Source organism: Podarcis erhardii (genome assembly GCF_964252035.2).
Source record: "Podarcis erhardii genome assembly, chromosome: 2".
Classification (NCBI taxonomy): domain Eukaryota; kingdom Metazoa; phylum Chordata; class Lepidosauria; order Squamata; family Lacertidae; genus Podarcis; species Podarcis erhardii.
The window spans coordinates 4037519-4059556 of record NC_138498.1 but is presented as its reverse complement, the minus strand read 5'-3'; the positions used below and the strand labels follow the sequence as shown (position 1 = coordinate 4059556).

The 22038-nt window shown below is 44.5% G+C and overlaps 1 protein-coding gene across 3 annotated transcripts in view; it reads right to left on the bottom strand.

The window, feature by feature from the left end:
* Positions 1-22038, bottom strand: part of NXPH4 (neurexophilin 4) — a 97895-nt gene that overhangs the window by 24730 nt on the left and 51127 nt on the right. Inside the window, exon 1 of one of the 3 annotated variants that reach the window (XM_081851822.1) lies at positions 3032-3797. The exons of 1 other annotated variant lie outside the window; for it this stretch is intronic. Coding sequence is in view for 1 of the 2 variants with exons in the window: in XM_081851821.1 (XP_081707947.1) it covers positions 2929-2943 (15 nt within the window). In the remaining variant the exon portion in view is untranslated. One more of the 3 variants, XM_081851821.1, reaches the window with a different exon arrangement.

Below are 22038 nucleotides of genomic sequence, written 5' to 3'. Positions count from 1 at the left end.
GAGCAGGTGACACCCTTCCAAGGGTGAGTTTGGACTTGGGTAGCCAGCTGAAAGTACCCAAGTACATGCATAACACAGATTAATGAATAGTATATGCTGATTTGTGTAATTAGCAATCAATCTGCTTGCTGGTTTTGATTTCACCAAACATGAATATCTAACTTAGATTGCCAAAGGGACCACAACAAAGGCCTCCACATCTTCTACTCTGTCTTCCCATAGAAATCTGCACCTCCCTGCTGTGAGCCACATCTGCTCATTTGTGTGTGTGTTTTAATGATTGCTTTTTACATATGCTGAGGGGCTTTTGCTCGAAACACTAATTCAGTACTGTGGATTTCTGGTTATGTTCCATCCTACCCTGACCACCCTTTGGACCACATGGTCAACAGAGAACAAGTATGGAAACAAAATGGAGCACTGTTTTCCAAATTTCCTTTCTTGCAGCAATTCTCTAGCAGCACATCATTGTTATTAGTATTCCATGTATATCCCAGCTTTCCTCCAAGGATGGTGTACATTTATTTAGTTCGTTTATGCCCAGGACAGTAAACAAACCCACAAATTTTCTTTTTTTAAAAAACAAAGAATTCTAAAACAGTTAAAACATTCTAAAAACAGTTACAGTTAAAAGCATATAGTTAAAAGCATATAAAAACAGATTCAGCTAAAAACATATCATCCGGTAATCTCAGGGCTGGCTATCTATGCTTAGTCACCTTCCAGCTAAGCAGTTCTCAGTCTTAATTCATTCCATTCTTTCAATTCTTTGACAAACAAACCTTTGGCTTTGCCAACATCTTCCTTGCCAAATTCTCCAACGAACTGTTGCTATTTTAGGTGGGATTCAAACACATAGATTTGGCATACATGCACAACAAACCCACTTCTAAAGAAACCCCACCTGACTTTTTGTGGTAATAGAAGTGATGGGGTGGGGGGAGCACAGAAAAATAAGGAATAACCATTGCTTGAAGAAACAATGTATAAATTCCCTGCAAACAGATCAGGGTGAATGCCCAATAAACAGCTGGAGTTGTATGACTTCCATGAGAACTTTGTGCAAACAAACCAGATGAATGCTCAATAAACAGGTTGTCTGAAAATGCACTGTGAAGTGAAACTAAAATAATTCACTTTGTTTCCAAAGATGAAATACTTCTTCTAAGGTGGTGCCTGCTGCAACATGACCAGGCATCATCTAATAAAAACAGTAATATGACTTAGAATCATAGAATCGTAGAGTTGGGAGGGATCTAGCCCAACCCCCTGCAATGCAGGAATCTCATTGTTATTACCGTTATAATTAGCAGTTTTTACTTCAAAATTTATTTTATTCATAATCAACTTGCTTGATTAATTTATATGATTCATTGACTAAATTTTATTTAGTCTGGTAGCAGCCCACTGCAAAATATAGCAAGATCTGCCAGCATGAGTGGGGTTAGGATCCAGCAAATCTCTGGCTGAGCTGGGAGGTTCCAAGCATAGCTGGGATACACCAGTATAACACCCCTTCCTTGGCTCTGCTGGAGATATGCCGGCATATTTTCCCCAGTTCAGCTCAGCTGGGACCCAGCCAGCTGAGCCAAATCCAGTGGATATCAAGGCAGCCTAAGTCCTGATAATGGGGCACTCCAGAGGAGTGGCAGAGGCAGGACCAGAGAGTGGGGACTTGGGCTAGATCCTGACCTAAGCCCATTCAGCTTGGACATGTGACCTGGCCACCCAGGGTAAATTAAGAGGGCAGAAAGGGTGGTGTAACTGAAACACTATTGTAAAAGCTTGATTTCTCTCTGCCAGGCTTAAGACAGCTCAGCCAGCTCCTGGTTTGTCTGGTTTGTCTTACACCAACTAGCTTTGTGCCATTAAGGGAATTCTCCCTTAATATAAGACGCTGCTTACTGAGGTTGTGGAATTTCCTCCAGTGGGTGCAGATCAAGAGAAGGGCTTGACAAACATTGGGAAAGGCTGTGTTGCATGTTTTGACCTTTCTATGTGCTGCTGGTTTATCCATGCATGACCACAACAGGTGAAAGACTTGTATGTGTGAAAGGGTTATCACAGAGCAAATACTGTATGGCAAAGAGTGTTTACGGTACATATCACCTCTGGAGTGAAGAGATAAAAATAAACAGCCACCCAACATAGAACCATCAAGCATGGAAAACCCTAATGTTGGACCTGAGAAGTCCCAAAGGCAGGTGGGTGGTGCCTTCTGGCAACTCCTGCTGCCAAGCGGCTGTCAAAACTATTGCTCTGCTTTCCTTTGGATCACATCAGTGAGGCCAAGTGGTGGTGGTGGGGGTCTTGTCATCTGGGTAGTTCAGAACCTCCATGCACACTGCCCAGGCTTGTGCCCCAGGGCACAACCCAGCCTAACCCAGCCATTGTCTCTGGAGACGGACAGATGCCAACAAGCTGAGAATCACTGTCGTCTTTTCTTACTTACTGGGTTGAATGTAAGGTTACATATTCCCTCCATCACCCAAAATGATGAATCTACATAACCACCTTTATGGAAAGAGACAGAGCTCAAATTACAAAGGGGGCGGTGGGGGTCTTGTTTCTGCAACAGCTCCCTCGGTTACTGTTTTTAGAAGGCTATTGGCGGCATGATTTGGCTACAATCGGGGGAGTCAGAGAGTGGGACTTGTAGATTTTAATAACCCCCTACCACTTCATAATTCAAGACGCAGATGAACCAGTCAAAATTTCCAGCCCCGCAGTACCACAGTGTTATAAAACATACATAACCTACTTAGATAAGTCTAGGGTTAAGCAGTATCGAGCTTATTCATCACCTTCTGACCACATGGACCATTTATCAATCTCAATTTATATTGCTCACTTCTCTGTCTTGCTACTGCCTCACCCCCCCCCCCCACTGCCAAGTCTGCCACAGGCAACACAGCTCCCATTCTCTACCTTGGCCTCTTCCATCTATCAACAGAAGATAGCCGGCTACAGTAGCTCTCCGTTCTCCCTATCCATCATGTGGGCGTCCGCTCTGATGCGATGCCTCCCTCACCCCTCAAACAGCTTCCTCCTCCCCCCTTCCAGCTGCTTTTCACTGCTTGTTCCTCAGCTGCGCTCCGATGGCTTTTGATCATCATGTGGGCCCATGTCAGGCTCGTCAATCATTGTCACCTACTGTCGCATCTGACTTGGCGGACTTAAAAAAAAAAATCTCTTGGCTTGGCCACGGACAACCCGTCATCTTAGAAACTGATGTGTCTGAGCTTTTCGGAAGCAAAAAGGGGGCAAGAGGGCTGGATCACCAGTGGAGCAAAACTGCAAGGCTGTGTGGCTCAGTACCTATATCCATTCTAATTTGTTCTGTGACTGGAAGCCCCTTTCTCCCGCTGATGTAGCAAGCCTCTTGTGTCTCTCAGCCTAACTCCTTGTCAACATGAAGTCTTGTTAGGCTTGTGGCCTAGCTGGTTTTAAAGGAGCCATTCCTTTCCTACTGTGAACTCCCCCGCTAGCCTGCCCCCACAAAAAACTTTCAGGATTTATATTATTATTGTAAGGATTGTGATTTTCTTTTCCAATATACAGAGTTCTGGCTACCTCTCATTCCTTCATATGTTTGCAAAACCCAGCTCAGTTTGAGACTGAGCCCCTAAGCAGGGGGCAATTTTTAATCTAGGGCACCCTGAAATGAATGAACACATGAAACTACTGAGCAGCAGCCCCAACGTGCTCCAAAGGGTGTGAGATGACAAGAGTGGTTTTTGTTTCCCACTCTGTGGTGGTTCAGGAAGGAATTTGGCAGGAAAGTGGGGGAAACTACCTGATGGCATCTTGTGAACCGCCAGGGTTCTGGAAGATTCTGCAAATTTGGGCCTGCTCAGGAACGAGTTGTCTAAGTGGGACTGTACAGAGACCACAAAGAAGAAGCCACATTTAAACAGATGTGTGTGTGAAAACAGGGCACTGGCTGAAATGTCATTTGAGATTAAGACCATGAAGCCCAGTTCCCAACTCAAAAATAGCGGATCAAACCACCCCACTCCATGAGCTTGGAAGGGAATTTCTCCCTAGGTGTAATTTATGGGTAATGTTTCTTTCACACAAATTCACTACTCGCTACTTGCATCAATCACTTCGTGCTATCTGTGAGCAAGTATTTTTTTGTCAGAATGTGTACTTGTGGTCTACACTGAGCAGTGATCTATGGATGGTGGATAGTCTTACTTTGTGTAGGACTTGGTCTAAATGACATTTTCCTCTCTTCCAACTCACACAATTAAATATTTCAGTCAGGACCACCAGATAAGGCACAAGCCTGGGCAGTGTGTATGGAGGTTGTGGGCTGCCCTCTTGGCCTCGCTGATGTTGTCCAAAGGAAAGCAGCTAGGCTGCAGGAATTGTCAGAAGGAGGCGTACAAGGCGCTATTCAACTCTCCTAGGGACTCCATTCCAGATTTGGGTATGGCTTACTTCTTAGCCTTTTCTTCTCTCAAAGGCAGTATAGGATCAGAGTTTTCCTTCTCCTAGATAGGCTGCCTTCCCAAGTTGACAAGCTATAAATGTACTGCAAATCTGGAAACCAAAATTGTGTAATCCAGGAAAACATAAAATACACAAGTTTACCAAGGCAAATGTATTTTAATGCAAATTTTATGCAGATTTGTTATTTATTTTTAAAAATGATATTTTGTCGAATGCAGGAATGTAGAATCTGTGACCTCCCAGGTACTGTTGAACTCCAACTCCAGCCAGCCCTAGTCAACAGTCCAATGGTCAAGAATTATGGGAATTGTAGTCTGGCAACATCTGGAGGACAACAGATTCTCCACCCCTGGTTTGCATCAGTTAAATTTGATTTAATAGGCACTCTATTCAGCACTAGCAGAGGTGGGAAGAACTCACTTTGAGTTATGCTAGATTAAGCTCTTCTAATTGCATAAAAGCAAAGAGAAATGAACATTCAAATCTGACAAGGAGTAGGTAAAGGCAGAATACCTGAGACCAGGAGCCGTAGCCTAGGGACAGAGGAGTGTGAAGGATAACAGATCTTCCACCCTAGCCACCGGAAGCCCTTGCCAGACATTATTTAATCCTACAGCTCTTGAAGAAAAGCAAATATGCAAGAGCTGAAAACTTCCACGTATAACAGGATGCCAGGATTCTCAAGAAGATGCTATTGCGTGGAAATCAAACTCAGCTATATATAGCATTGATCACAGCCACACAGTAAACAAATGAATTCAACCTCTGTTCTGCCTCAGGCTATCTGGGTGGCCTTCGGCAAGTGATCCGATTATCATTCTGGCCTCAGTTTCGCCTCTCTATAAGAAAGGCGTGAAAGACCTGCTGCAAAGCTAACTATGGAATTGTTGGGAAAGTAACTCAAGATTCTGGCTTTTGTTTCCAGCCAGGTGGCGAGTTCAAGCAATTGCTTGCTTTTCAATCCTAGTCCCCAGCTGTTCCGTTAACCAGCTGTAAGGCTTCTTGCTCCCAGCTCAATTGCTTTATTCCCCACTAATGCCCTAGCTGCTACTGAGTGAGTGCATCTTGTCTGACATGATGATCTGTACAGTGGGAGGTTTGTGTGCGCGCGTGCATGTGAGCACATGTTTTCTGGTGGTGAGAGAGCTTCTGCAGCTAAGAGGAACATGTCAGTGGCTGTCACTGGGGAGACAGCTGGTTTATACACTAGCAGAGGAAGCCAACAGAGTGCCCTCCAGATGTTACTGGATTCCCCTTGGCCAGTGTTTAAGGATTATATATTTGCAAAATAAATAAATACAACAATTCTATACCACCAATGTTACAGGAAAATTTCATGGTGGAGAGTAGCATAAGATCAACAATCAAATTACACCCACAAAACAATTACAAAATACATAAAAAATCAGTAGCTCAAATTAATACCCTAACCTCTGAGAATGTGGACAGGCTGCTTGGATGAGTGAAACCAATCACCTGTCTCCTTGATCCTTGCCCATCCTGGCTTATAAAAGCGAGTGGGGCAGGGCTGGACAATGGGCTCTGTGGGGTGGTGAATGCTTCCCTCTGTGAGGGAGTCTTCCCAGAACTGCCTAAAGAGGCGGTTAATAAACCGCTTCTTAAAAAACCATCTTTGGACTCAGCCAATATGGCCAACTATCGCCCAGTCTCAAATCTTCCATTCTTGGGCAAGGTGATTGTGCGGGTGGTTGCTGAACAATTCCAGGCACTCCTGGAGGATGCGGACCATTTGGATCCCTTCCAATTCAGGCCTCATCATAGGACTGAAACTGCCTTGGTCGTGCTGATTGATGATCTCCAGCGGGCTAAGGACAAAGGTGAAAACTGTTCCCTAGTTTTGCTGGATGTCTCAGCGGCTTTTGATACCATTGACCATGGTATCCTTCTGGACCATCTAGAGAAGTTGGGAGCTGGGGGCACTGTTATGCTGTGGTTCCGCTCCTTCCTACTGGGCTGTATCTAGAAAGTGGTGTTGGGGGATGAGTGTTCAGGCTCCCAGGCTCTCACTTGTGGGGTGCCTCAGGGCTCTGTCCCTCATGCTTGTCAACATCTATATGAAGCTGCTGGGAAAAATCATCAGGGAGGTTGGGCTGGGTGTTTATCAGTATGCGGCAGTGGCGTAGCGTGGGGGGTGCAGGGGGGCCGGCCGCACCGGGCGCAACATCTGGGGGTTAGGGTTAGGGGGCGCAAATCCACGGGTTAGGGGGTGCAAATTACTTGCCTTGCCCCGGGTGCTGACAACCCACGCTACGCCACTGGTATGCGGAAGTTTTAAATGTTTGATATATTTATCTTGTTCTTAATATTCTATTGGGAGCCACCCAGAGTGACTGGGGAAACCCAGCCGGATAGGTGGGGTATAAATAATAAATTATTATTATTATTGTTATTGTTACCCAACTCTACCTCTCTTTTAAATCAGAACAGTGAAGGCAGTGAATGTCCTGTGTGAGTGTCTGGAGGTGGTTGGAGGATGGATGGCGGCTAACAGATTGAGGTTGAATTTTGACAAGACAGAAGTACTGTTTTGGGGGGACAGGAGGCGGGCGGGTATGGGGGACACCCTGGTCTTGAACTGGGTAACTCTGCCCCTGAAGGACCAGGTGTTCAGCCTGGGAGTTATTTTGGACTCACAGCTGTCCATGGAGATGCAGGTCATTTCTGTGCCCAGGTTAGCCATCTTCCAGTTTTATCTGGTACGCTGGCTGAGACCCTACCTTCCCACAGAAGTGGTGCATGCTCTGGTTATCTCCCACTTGGACTACTGCAATGTGCTCTACGTGGGGCTACTCTTGAAGGTGACTCGGAAACTACAAGTAATCCAGAACACGGCAGCTATACTGGTTACTGGGAGTGGCTACCAGGACCATATAACACCGGTCTTAAAGGATCTTTACTGGCTCCCAGTACATTTCTGAGAAAAATTCAAAGTGTTGGTGCTGACCTTTAAAGCCCTAAACAGCCTCGGCCCTGAATACCTGAAGGAGCGTCTCCACTCCCATTGTTCAGGCCGGACACTGAGATCCTCCTCCAAAGGTCTTCTGCTGGTTCCCTCACTGCGAGAAGCAAAGTTACAGGGAACCAGGCAGAGGGCCTTCTCAGTAATGGTGCCCTCCCTGTGGAACACCCTCCTTTCATATGTCATGGAGATAAAGAACTACACAACTTTTAGAAGACATCTGAAGGCAGCCCTGTATTGGGAAGTTCTTAATGTTTCACGTTCTACTATGTTTTTATATGCTGTAAGCCACCCAGAGTGTCTGGGTATAAATTATTAATTTTTTTTTTTAACTATGATGATGATGATGATGATGATAGCTGGACCACCCTGCAGAGGAAAGCCCAGCTGAACAGGCTGAGCTTTAAGCAGGGGTTAAAATGCCAATACTGTAGGTGCCTGTCTGATATTCAGTGAAAGCACAGGCTGACATTTTATGGATTTCAGCATGCCATGAATACATTTTAGCAAGCATTTCCTGATCTACGAACAGCTGTAGCTGTTGCACCAACCAAAGCTGGTAGAAGCCACTCTCAGGGCTTGTGCAGACTTCTGCTTGTCCTATGCCCTGCTCCTTTCCAGGGAAAACCTGCTCTTAAGCTCTAACTCAGAACAAATGGCAATCTATGAAAAACCTGATTGTTGTTTGCTCTGATTGCGCACTAAAGAGCAGTTTCCCCGGGGGAAAGAAGTGGAACAAGAGGAAGTATGGATAAGTCCCTAGCCACTGAAGCTACTTGAGCCTCCAGAGACAAAGATGGATGTAGCAGGAGCCCCCAGCTTTAGAGGGAGTGCTACCCTATGCAGAACAGGCATATGAACTGTTTTCTGGACCTTAGAACAGCTCACCTACAGAACCTCCTTCTTACCAAGATTCAAGTTCAGGTTATTTGTAGTCACACATCCCACCACTGTGCCCAGGCACACCTGATTCAGATGCGATGGAGAAAAGAGTTGTTCATCATCAGCATACTAATCACACAACACTCCAAACCCACTAAGGATCACTCCCAATGGCTTCATATTTTTAAAGAGCATTGTGGAACCCCATAACTGCTAAGGGGACAAAGAGCAGTCTCCCCATACTACTGTCTACAGCAGATCCTCAAGACAGTAGTAGAACCATTGTTGAACCATCCCACAGAGCTAGTCTGGAAGGATACAATGGTGGATGGTACTAAAAGCTATAGAGAAACTGAAAATACCCTGCCCCCCCCCAAGTCATACATTATCGCAAAGGTCAACTAAGTCCCATATGTAGTACAACATCTGGAGAGCACCATGTTAACTGCTTCTATACCATAGGCAAAGAGGGCAATAACTAAGACTTCGGAATTTTGTTTCTACCTGGAAGAGTGAAGCCAACTGATTATGATTGCTGTTGCTGCAGCCGCCAGATTTAAAGCATACTTTTTTGAGAGCTCAAATGTATCCAGGTCACTTCCGTGTCAGGACATTTTAGCATTGTGGAGGCATTGGCCTCCTGGATTCAACTGGAAATAGAATTAAAACTCTGATTCCACATAGCACTATAGATTTAGTCCAGTAACAGTCCTGTAATGTATGCCCCTGTGGGTATGTTCTTATGCCTGTTCACTCATAAGCCAGGCCCATTTAGTGACAGGGAATAAGGCTGTGTCAAAAACTTGATGGTTCAGATTTTAAACTCAAAATGCTTCTTTTACCCCACTGTTGAAACGGACACCTAAAATGGGAATGTTTTAAAATATTTGGGGAGGGGAGGTTTACAGTTGGCAGCTGGGTGATTTCTTCTTTCTGTTGCCTCACCCATTTTCTTTCTTTTTTCTATCAGTCATGGCAATGGAGTTCCTTGTGATGGCAAGTAGAGGCACAAATACAAGATGGGTGACATCTGGCTTGAGAGCAGTACATGTGAAAAGGATCTAGGAGTCTTGGTTGACCACAAACTTGACATGAGCCAACAGTGTGACGCGGCAGCTAAAAAAAGCCAATGCAATTCTGGGCTGCATCAATAGGAGTATAGCATCTAGATCAAGGGAAGTAATAGTGCCACTGTATTCTGCTCTGGTCAGACCTCACCTGGAGTACTGTGTCCAGTTCAGGGCACCACAGTTCAAGAAGGACACTGACAAACTGGAACGTGTCCAGAGGAGGGCAACCAAAATGGTCAAAGGCCTGGAAACGATGCCTTATGAGGAACATCTAAGGGAGCTGGGCATGTTTAGCCAGGAGAAGAGGGGTGATATGATAGCCATGTTCAAATACATAAAAGGATGTCACATAGAGGAGGGAGAAAGGTTGTTTTCTGCTGCTCCAGAGAAGCAGACACGGAGCAATGGTTCCAAACTACAAGAAACTACAAGAAAGAAGATTCCACCTAAACATTAGGAAGAATTTCCTGACAGTAAGAGCTGTTTGACAGTGGAATTTGCTGCCAAGGAGTGTGGTGGAGTCTCCTTCTTTGGAGGTCTTTAAGCAGAGGCTTGACAACCATATGTCAGGAGTGCTCTGATGGTGTTTCCTGCTTGGCAGGGGGTTGGACTCAATGGCCCTTGTGGTCTCTTCCAACTCTATGATTCTATGATTCTAAGTAGCTGCCATTTTTCTCACTCAGAATGTCTTGACATCACAGCATCATTTCCAGGGGCATCTGAAGGAGAACCATGGCAGCCAGCATAGCTGGCTTGATGTGTTTCACCACTAATACTTAAAAAGGTGTTGTTGTTGTTTAAAGCTACCTGCCAACAGTAAGTGTGCCCTCATTCCTCAAACAGTTTGAAATAACTCTTCCTGAAATTGACAATCCCGCTGCCTCCATCACCCATGAATGGGGCAGCAGATTTGGGGACCATTTTCATTAAAAACCTGAAGAACGCTTAGGATTGCAGCCTTTAATCAGCAAAGATCTCCTGGTTTGCTATGGCCTTCAGTAATGCCAGCATTATTGAAATCTGTTGGTTCAAGGGGAAAAAATAGATATAAAATGAGAATTCCTGGATGCCAAGATCCAAGTTTGGGGCAAGTATTCCTGGTGAGAGAACTCTTGCAGAGATTTAAAATCACAAATTATGCAGCAAAGTAAAGCATGGAAATATAGGTTGTTAGACTTTTAAAATATGCTATTGTGAGTTCCGAAGTTTCCCTTTCCCCCCAACATAGAAAAAGACGAGATATTTGGTAAGTTAACCATGGTTTACTTACAAACTCTCATGTGATTTTCCATACAGCATTCAGAAAAAGTTGCACAGGCAGTAAAACTTGGCTTAGTTACAGTGGTGAGGTTGATCAACTCCAGAGAGGCTTGTTAAGAGACTTGCGGTCTGAGCTTGGAGCAACCAGCTCACCAGCTCAGACCTACCCACATACGTACTGAATTTCTCAGGTAGACTGGAAGAAAACAAAAGCTGGATTACCTAGTCCTTCCCAAGGGAGCTAAGCCTGGCAGGGAAGCTTACTCTGTGGTCTTAGCCCCTTCATGCATATTAATTTAAGCATGCATAGACTTAAGCATCTTGGTTATATGAGGCTGGTTATCCCACAAAATCAGCCCTTTATAACCAGCCATTTCCTGCTACCTTCCATTCTGTCCCCCCCGCCCAGCATAACTGAAACAGGCCGTTTAACTCAAGTCACTGGGCCTGTTGACATTAGCTGTTTAATGACTCGTTTCCTATTTGCAGCCAGTACAATTCTACCATTTGCTTGCTTATTTTAATTTCATTTTACTTTCACTTAATTGTGCTTTAGCAGGAAAAAAAGATATTAAAAAGACAAAACTCTGGCTTTGGAAGGGACCATATAGTGTGACATAATGGCAGCTCTGCCAGGAGATGCAGGGCAAACAGTTCAGAAAAGTGGGGCATCACCAGCCCCATGCCAACTGTTTCATGGACCTCTCCTCCCCCCAGGCACATCAACAGCACTTTGCCAGTCAACATGGAAAAGGCTGGAATTAATATTGTGTTTATAGTTTTGTTTTTTAAAAACATTTTTCACCTGCAAGATGCTTCGGGAGGGCTTGACTTTAAGGGCTGGATTACATGCTCAGAAAACTTGCAACAAACTCAGTAAACAAAATGCTCAGAAAACTTGCAACAAAGCAGTTCTTTAAAAAGATGGGGAGGCAAATTTGAAATAGAAATGTTTGGTGGTGTTATCGTTTGGAGGCATCACAACAACTGGATAAACAACTGTGTCAATTCCAGAGAAATATGCTTATTAATCCTCTAGACGATACTGAAAGTTAAATCAGCAATATCCCCAGATTGAGAGGTCAGCTGAGCAACACTGAGGGTCTCACAGCTATAGAACTATTCCAGCCAGGGATTTTTTGGTAAAAGTTCACACTCTTCACAAGGGCTTTTTTTCCAGCCAGATCTCACTGGAGCTCAGTTCTGGCCCTTCTCCTGTGCCATTTCTTTCTCTCTCAGAACGCTCCCCTAAACCCACTGTATTCTCAGGGGAGTTGTATTACACCACAAAGCAACTTTCCTGTGCTTTGTGGATGAAGTTAAACTGGTAATAGAGACAGCCTGGGGCCTTTTTTCCATTTCTTTTAACTAGGGCTGCCACACGCCTGGATTTTCCTAGACATTACCGAGATTTCAAAGGCAGAATTGATGGGGGGGGGGTCCAGAAGCTGATGCTTTGTCCTGGATCTTAGGCAATTCAGGGTGACGGCTGAATCATAGTTTTATGTGAAGCAAAATACATGGTCAGGATTTTTGTGGGGTGGGCAGGCTTTTGTTGGGGGGGGGCAGAACCTAAGCGTAGCCTCCCCTTGGCTACGCTCATGGGCAGAAAGTATTTGTGACCCTATTTCCTTTTTGGAAACATCAGCTGGGGAAAGGAGGAGCCTAAGCCACTTACTGTGATTTGCTCTACATTAAGATAGTGGTGCCAAATGCAGCAGACAAGGTTTTAATGGGCTTTTCGGCACAGAATCATGTACTACCAGCCCTGGAAGACCTGAACCAATTCACTTCAAAGTTCAAGTCCACACAACTTGGGGCCTCTTCCCAGACCATCCCACTTTGTGATCAGCTGCGAGGCAGTTCTGGATTAACATCAGTACGTAAGGTCAGAGGATCTATTACTCGCCAGAGCGTCTTCTCAGTAATGGCAGCCCAGTTGTGCATCACCCATGAGGTTTGGCTGCTGCCAGCTGAAGACCTTTCTCTTCTGCCTGGCCCTCTGAATATGTATGTATAGGGCCTGCACAGTGAGATACTGATCAATGTTTTTTTCTATTATAATTACTTGTTTGGACTGTTTTAATGGTATCTTATATCTTACTATATCTTACTATATTGTTGCTTCTGGCCCTGGGATATCTATGATGATGAGGTTCAAGATATAAATTTTAGAAATATTTTTTTATATAGATGTCTCTCTGTATATATGTGCACACACACGGTTTTCATTGAGAAGCCAGAAAAAACTAGGTGATTATTTCTGCCTGGTCTTTGAAACTAGCAAAATTGAGACTTCCGGGTTAGCGCCATCGGCAATGGCGGAATTCCTCTGATTCAGAGGAACCCGCTCCGCAAAAATCGGGTCTTGCCGCCGCGGCGAAGGCGGAGACCCCTTAAAAATCCCAGGCGGAGGAAGCCTGGGAACGTGGGATTCGGCTGACACCAGGAGCGCCCCCCCTACACGCAAGGAAACTCCTTTTGGGGGGGTCCGAAGTGACGTGGGGGTGAGTGGCGCGGTGTCTTGAATCGACCGCTATTTTTACGGAGTGAAGCTGCACAGCCGTTGCCGGAGAGCGCTGACTTTTTCCTGTGGACAATTGGACTCTAAAACAAGTACCTGTGAGTAGAACGGAAAATTGGGCTAAGAAACATTCAAACGGGAAGGTTCTAAACAGGAAGTCCGCCTTCCGTTTTTGTAAATAATCCGAAGCAAAAATTGTGCAAGCTAAAGTCTGAAAAGCTGTTCATAAGGATCTAAAATTCCTCCTGTTTTCACCATCCAAACCCCTCTTTGAAGCAGGAGTAAAGAGGGGAAATTTGACTGTTTATACCTGCAGAAGAGAGAGTAAAGAATGATAAATTTCCACTGTCTCAAACCTGGGAACGGGGTGTCAGAGACAGAGACTTTTGGCGAAGTTCATTGACCGTGAAAGAAACATCTTTTGACAGATAGCTAAAGAAGAGATACAAATTATCTTCAATGTTGCCCTTTGCATTTAAAAGGAACTAAAAATTCAAGTGAAAGTAACTTTCTTTTGTTGGATTTGCTTTTAAGATGGATACAAATAGAAACTGCCTCCTCTAGAGGGAGTTTGTTAAATTGTTGCTGGAGTCGATCTGGGGTTTTTCCAGCTGTGGTGATTAGGATCCTGGGAACAGACTGTGACCTTGAACAAAAATGTTTCTGGAAGAAATTTTGGTGCTTGCTCTTTGCAAGACGAGCGCCCTGTTAGAACAGTTGCATGAGAAGATGGATTTGATGACTGTTGCAGTTAAAAATTTTGGACAAACAGTGAATATTTATACAGGAATTACTCAGGAGCCAACTCAAGAACCTGATTTGATGGAGCAAGTGCAAATGCAGAAGACAGGGGAGGAAGTTGTTGTTGAACTTCAAGCAATACAAACGGAGAAGCCTGAGGCCCCACAGGAGCATAAGCCGTTGTTGTTGAAGGTTAAACCTGGAGCAGGCCAGGGGAGATCTGGAGTTGTGGGGGCCCTTAAGTTTGAAGGGTCCTTGAAGCATGTCTTTAAATATCCTCTGGACTACGCTGTTGACTGTGGGGAATGGAACTATGAGGAATGGGCTGATTTCTTGAGGAAAGATGGAGACATTTTCAAGTTGGAACATCCCCAAGATCTACTCTTCAATGAGAAAGGAAAGAAACTAAGAAAGAGATCAACAAAAGAGAAGGTAAAGTGCAAGTATAAACAAGAAGAAGATCTGCAGAAGGGACATGGAAGAGACTTAAGAGCCTCGGACATAAGATTACCAGGTTGATGGACCAGAAGAAAAGGACAATAAGGACTGACATAACCCGAGACCAGGAAAAAGAGACGCTGGATGAAGATTGGAAGAAAATTTTTAAAGTTTTATTTTGGAAATTAGTGTAAAATTAATGAATATTAGGAAAAACGTTGGAAGGAAACTATTTGGCTTTAGTAGAAATAATATGGAGTTATGTACAAATAAGTATTAAGTCTTAAGCTTTAAGGTACTTTATGGTAAGATAAGGTTAAAATAAATTAAGGCAAATTGAATGACAGAATATAGTAGTGAAAGATGGAAGGATTTGCTGACTTAATTAACAGGTTAGGTTTTTTAAGATAAATTATTTAATTGAAAATTGAGTGTTATTAGGTGAAAATGCAAAGTTATAATATATTAAGATGAATTATCAAGATAAAAGAAAAAAATGGAAAGGATTTGCTGAAATTACTAATTGAACTAGAATACAAAAAAGGGAGGTGTGAGGAGGTCAGGGAAACAAGTAAATGAAAGTTAAGATATGGAAAGGATGATGTGTGTTTTTTTCTAAATTGTTTTTATACTATTTTTATTGCTTTTTGTGTGTATTTTGTATTTTTTGTTCTTCTTTTCTTTTTCTCTTATATTTTTGTAACCTTTTCGAAACTTCAATAAATATTATTATTAAAAAAAAAAAAAGAAACTAGCAAAATTGCAGGCCATCCACCACAATGCTTATTGGACTCAATCCCCACTTTTCCCCAATAGCTCTCTTTCCCACTCAATATTTTATTCCCTGTTCCTTTTCTTCCTCCTTTCCCATGTGCCTTTTGGGTCTCCGTCACACTTTTCTCTTTACACTCACTCCTTTCCCTCCAGTTGCCTTCTCTGGAAGCAGGGCTTCATTTGCTTAGAACTTATTAGCACACTGATTCTGCATTCATTCAGTGTTGAAGGTCAGCTCTATGAAGTACCAATGCACAGTGATAAGAAGAGGACCCTTCCCTCACCACTGAGTTATTAAAACAAGCCCCCGTGCTCCTGGTCTATCTTAGCTCTCAGCTAAACACTTAAACACTTCCGGAAGAGAAAGTGAAGGAGGCGGGAGATCAGAATGCACTAGGGAGCATATGTTTCTATTAGACTTCAACTCCCATCAGCGCCAGAAAGCATGGCCAATGGTCAAGGATGATGGAAGCTGTAGTCCAGAGGGCCAAAGGTTCCCCTTCCCTGCACAAGTGCGATCAGAATATAATTCCTTCTCCCATTAGCAGTCTCAAGCTTAGGTTCTTTCAAGCAGATTCCTACACGTTACAAAACGAATAATATTATAAAGAAGTGTCTGTTTTGTTTGGTTTTGCTGAGGAACTTGGCCCCCCTTACCAGCACTTTCTGCAGCTTGAATTGGTTGCAGATGTTTGTTCAGTGAATTAGTTTGATTGCTGTTTTGATATTGATTTTAAATTGCTTTATGTGACTACTGTCATATATGCCACCTTGGGAGCATAAGGAGAAAAGTGGTAGAAAATCTCCTATATAAATACATTTTTAAAAGCAAGGACATAACTGTGTGGCCCCTCCCTCTATTTGACAGTGGGGGCTGTAGTCTCCTAAGGCGAGCGGGGGGGGGGGCTGTGTGCATTGTGCCTGTGGCTGCCAATTCATAAAGAACACACATGCAAGGTTTGCTATCAGGCCTAGAATTTCGTCTCTTGGGAATCTCAGATTTCGTTTTTAGTTGCAAAGCCCCAATGAAAAGGTCATCAGACTTTCCCATTCCCGCCGTTACCCTTTCCCTTTCTCGCTAATACCATAAAATAACATTGTGGATTTGAAAACCTGAATGGTGAAAGCAGAATGAATCATTCAAAGCCAGGCAAATGACTGCATATATATATTTAAATTTCATGATTCATTCTGAACACAGAACTTTGACTTCTTGCAGCAATCCATCTCTCTCTCTCTCTCTCTCTCTCTCTCTCTCTCTCTCTTTCTCTTTCTTTGGTAGTGAGTGGGGTTCAAGTATAATCCTTGATGTGTAAGAACTAGCTGTTGATACCCCGTATCAATAAACTTTGCATGTGGTCAAACATACTGTTTTCTTTAGTATTACTTCCCTCTTGCATAAATGGCCTTTATTATGATGAGTCAAGATGGGGATATGGCTGGTATAGTGCAGAGATTCATATCACTCCCACCTTCCCTGCACGGAGCTCAAGCAGGCACACAGGATTCTCCCCTCCTCATTTCATACTCACAACACCCTGATGGGGCAGGTCAGGCTGAGAAACTGCAACTGTCCCAATGTGAACTTCTTGACTGAATGGGGATTTGAACTCTGATCTCCCAAGTCCTAGTCCAACATGCATTCAGGATTGGGTCTAGTCCAGTGGCGTAGCGTGGGTTGTCAGCACCCGGGGCAAGGCAAGTAATTTGCGCCCCCTAACCCGTGGATTTGCGCCCCCTAACCCGTGGATTTGCCCTAACCCCAGATGTTGCGCCCGGTGCGGCCGGCCCCCCCTGCACCCCCCACGCTACGCCACTGGTCTAGTCTGACCCATAGTTTAGGGCTGAGCCATTACGTATAAGAAATAATGGAACCAGGGGGTGTGGTAATAAGTGGCCAAGCCAAGTACAAGACAATCTCAGCTAGGCTGCCATGCCCCCTCTACTTTCCACCCTCTACCTCCTCTCTCTCTCTCTCTCTCTCTGCTGCATTGGGCCTTATCTATATTTCAATGCATCTTCAAAGGCAGAGAGAGACAGTGTGGGAGATGGGGAGATAAAGGGAGGGGGGAGGCAGGCAAGGTTAATAGCTAATTGAAGAGCAGGGAGGAGTACCTTAACTATGCTGAGAGGAGGTGGAGGATGGAAATGTAGCACTGGGAGCCAAATCTGTAACAGGGAGAATGACCAAGTCCAGAGGAAGGGGAAAGAGGCAGATGTGGAAATAAGAGAAATGGCTGCAGTGGGTTGAAGAGCGTAAACTGCCCTCTGGGGAGAAGGGTCAGAATTCACAGGTCTTTCTTGCTCTCAGTTGTGGAAAGTGCAGCAGGCAGTCAAGGAGCCCAGGCTTCCTGCCTTAATTCTCCATGGGAGAGATCCAAGGACTTGGTGCTGAGCCTAGGCCGGGGGGGGGGGGGAGACGACCTATGCCCCTCCAGGTCCTATTGGACTCCAACTCCCATCAGCACCCAGCCAGCATGTCTAATGGTCAGGGAGGACATAAGTTTGTGTCCGTGCCTCAGTGCTCCCCAATAAAACTTGAGTGCGGGTAATGTATAGGGAAATATCTGGCTCAGCAGAATGTTTCCAGTGATCAAGAGTCAAAGTCTCAGTGCCCCCTATATCTCCCTGCCCTTCTAAACTAGGAAAAGGTATATGGTTGATTTGTGTATTTTAAACAGGTCATGGGGAATTTAAATTTCCTGCCACAGAGTTTGGTTTATGTTGGCAAAGAATTTTGATTTTATTCTTTTTATTCTTTTATTCTTTTTGATTTGATTCTTTTTAGCAACCATACAAAGGAAACAGATGTCTTCTTTGTTAGGAAAGATTGTGCTGTTTAATGGCTGAGAGACCAGGGCTAAAATCCCATACACACTTACCTGGGAGTACCATTGAATTCAGCAGTGCTTACTTCTGCATAGACATGAATAGGATTACACCAAGAGCAACAAATCTGGTTTGCATTTACCTCTGCCAAGAACTTACTAGGTTGGGAGTAGCCAAAATGGTTCCCACCAGATGTTTTGCAGCACAGCTCCCATCGGCTTCAATGAGCGTGGCCAGTGATCAGGAACAGAGCTGAGAAGGCAGTGGTGATAAGTGGGGAGCTGAGTTTGGAAGCATTATGAGGGTTGGGTGCCAAACCCCTCTAATCCCAGGATCCAGCAAGTATTAGAATTTAATCAAGTCTTGGGAGAGAGAGCCAGTGTGGTGTAGTGGTTAAGAGCGGTAGACTCGTAATCTGGGGAACCGGGTTCGCGTCTCTGCTCCTCCACCTGCAGCTGCTGGGTGACCTTGGGTCAGTCACACTTCTCTGAAGTCTCTCAGCCCCACTCTCCTAACAGAGTGTTTGTTGTGGGGGAGGAAGGGAAAAGAGAATGCTAGCTGCTTTGAGACTCCTTCGGGTAGTGATAAAGCGGGATATCAAATCCAAACTACTACTACTACTCTTCTTCTTCTTCTTCTTCTTCGGGTGCTAGATGTCTCTAATCTAATCCCTGGATCCAGCAAGTATTAAAAGCTAATCAAGCCTTCAGATTCTGGGAAAGGGACAGACTAGCCTCCTGGTGAGGTGTAAAGAGAGCCAAGGAAGGGGCTCTGTGGGAGATGGCAAATGAGTGAACCCCCTCCCTCAACTTGCAGATAGTGAGGAGGAGTAAAGCCAGAGTTTGGTGTTGGTTGTTATGTGAGCTAGAAGCTGGAAAGCTAGAGAGGCAGAGCACAATGTTTGATTTCTGAATCCAAGGCTGTGGCTATGGGAGAAACAAGACCCTTTTGGGGTATTCATGCTGTGAACCCCTCTATCTAGGCTCAGGTTGCATATATGTGCAAATAAACCATCTATCCTAAAGAGACCACAGTCTCTGTTGTGCCTCATTTCCAAAAGGAAACACAGGTCTTGGGTAAGCATCTGGAACCCCTGGAATCTCGCACCACCTGGAGATTGGAGTGGCATGCAATGGTATATTTTAGCCTTGGAGAAGAAAGATTAGCCCAGGCCAAACCAACAGAATTTATAACTTGTTTAATAGCCTGCTGATGGCCCGAAAAATCTTCTGACTGGGACTGGGAAAACAGGACTGGTATGCATCTAGTAGGCCTCGCTACAGTGCCAGTGGGGCCATGCTCAGCTCATTGGATCATGGGTCACACAGGGCTGATCCAACAGGTTTAAAGAGGCTTGGGATTATAGTCCTTTAAGAGCCTGCTGGATCAGGCCAATCCATCACCCAGAAACTGGCATTCAGAAGCACTGCTACCCCCAACTGAGAACAGCCATATTGGCTAATAATAATAATAATAATAATAATAATAATAATAATAATAATAATAATAATAATAATTTATTATTTGTACCCCACCCATCTGGCTGGGTTTCCCCAGCCACTCTGGGCGGCTTCCAACAAAGATTTAAAATACATTAAAATGCCACACATTAAAAACTTCCCTTCAGATGTCTTCTAAATGTCAGGTAATTGTTTATCTCTTTGACATCTGGTGGGAGGGCGTTCCACAGGGCAGGCGCCACTACCGAGAAGGCCCTCTGCCTGGTTCCCTGTAGCTTTGTTTCTCACAGTGAGGGAATCGCCAGAAGGCCCTCAGCACTGGACCTCAGCATCCGGGCAGGACACTGGGGGTGGAGACACTCCTTCAGGTATACTGGGCTGAGGCCGTTTAGGGCTTTAAAGGTCAACACCAACACTTTGAATTGTAGCCGTTGATAGCCCTCTCCTCCTCCATGAATATGTCTAATCCTCTTTTAAAGCCAACCAAGTTGGTGGGTATCATTGCCTCTACTGACTCAGGGGAGAAACAGGGGTGCATTGCAGATGGATGGTTGAGAAAGAGCACAGCTGCCACATAAACAAATAATGAAAGTACAAGAGTTGGGAATGGAGAGATAATCTGCCACCATCTCTTTTTGCAGTTATTAAAGACTCGTCTTATGCATATTTATGGGGCCCTCCGGATACCTGGTGCAGGGGACCCCGCCGGCAGCACAGGAAATTACCAGGAAATTAGTGTTGCGGTTGATATGCCATCAGGGCTGAGGCTACCGAACAGCATTCTCTCAGCCACTACCACTGAAAATGCATCACAATTGTGCAAGGAAAACTGTGCGTTTTCCCTTTACTGAGATGCCTCAGCTAAGAAAATCTAGGGAATACAATACACAAACTGCTATACAGGGCTTCCCACTAATGCTACTGCAGTTTTTCCCTGGCAGACCTATCTGCCACATGTCTACCATGTGCACTCCTTGGAACAGACCCAATAAGGATGGTGCAATTCTGCTGCATGGTTAGAGATGTGCGCCTCACTTTCCAAGCTCACTGCTTTACATTTGGCAGATATGCCACAAACATATTTGCCACATAGCATAAAATGGTTCTTCAAAAGCTTCGCTGAGTTTATGGAAGCCCAAATATGGAGGACAGATCTGAGCCATTGCCACTCTCTGGAGTAACCAGATTTTTCAAAGATGGAGAACACACACTTTGAATCTCTCAGTGGAGCTGGACCTGTAGCTTCTTCAGCCCGTTTTCTCCCTAGCCCTGCAGACACACACACACACACACACACACACACACACACACACAGCTGGCTACTTATTGTGTGGCATAGAAACAAAATAAGAGCCCTGCTGGATCAGGCCAAAGGCCCATCTAATCCTCTTCCCAGAGGGGAGACCACAAGCAGAACCTGGGCACATGAGTCTTCTCCCCACTTGCAATTCCCAGCAGCTGGATGGCAGCAGGTCTTTGGATTCCTTGGCAAGAAAACAGGACACAGGGAGGCTCAGTTGTGCATTGCTTCAAGATAACGCTAGTGATTTTGTGTTCTAGGGTGCACTGCAGATCCCAGCTCTGCCTGGCACTCACAAGTTACTTGTCCCTTGTTGACTACGTCAGACTCTCATGGCAGCCATTCTGTGGTGGTGCACGCAGCGGATTTTCACATTTCCAAATGTGTCCGGCAAGCCCTAAGCAGCTGGTGCCCCTGCACCTGCTTAATGGTCTCAGACACCTGGTGGCCACTAGCTAACTCCTCCCATTCAATACAGAGGTGAAAGAAAAAATCTGACCATTTGGAATAAAGCCACCGAAAGTGAAAAAGAATGTCTGGGTTTTGTAGCTGGCCAATAAGCAGCAGCTGGGGCAGCTGCAAAGACTTGATATTGTTGCTCTTGTAGGGAAAGGAAACTGGTGTTGTTTAAAATACCAGCAGTGTACGTCCATGTGTCTGTCTGTTCCCTGTTGGAGCCCCAAATGAACAGATCTTACCAAAACACCTGAAATTTCCATTGTCCTCTCCTCCTTATAAAGCAAGGATGGGGAAACTGTGGCCCTCTAAATGCAGCTGAACTACGTCTCCCATGGTCCAAGACTGTTGGCCATGCTGGCTGGGACTCATGGGAGCTGGAGTCCAACCACAGTGCTCCGAGTGTTAGACTAGGCCCCGAGGCACCAGGGTTCCCATCCCTGCATGCACACGAGAAGAGTCTTGCGCAATAATATTGGACCTGGACCACAGGGTGAGTTACGTTTGTGTATTTTGTAATTTTATAAGCTATGCAACTTTGTTGCTCAGTTTGATCCTTTTACATGGTCTTTTATGTATTAAAGTATTTTATTGTAACTTTGCTGTTATTTTTATTATAGTCTAGCAATGATTTATTGTAATTGCTGAGAGTGAATTTCTGTTTAATTATTATTTGCTGATATTCTGAGTCAATTTAATGTGTCATATTATATTCTAATTGGATTATGCTTGATATAAGTTGTTTATTTTAAAGTCTTACTTTTTATTATTTGCATTGGATTGGATTGTTATATAATGCGTGATCGTTGTATATTTTGCTGTTTCTACTGCCTTGTAAACTGCCTTGCAAGTAGCAAAATAGAATT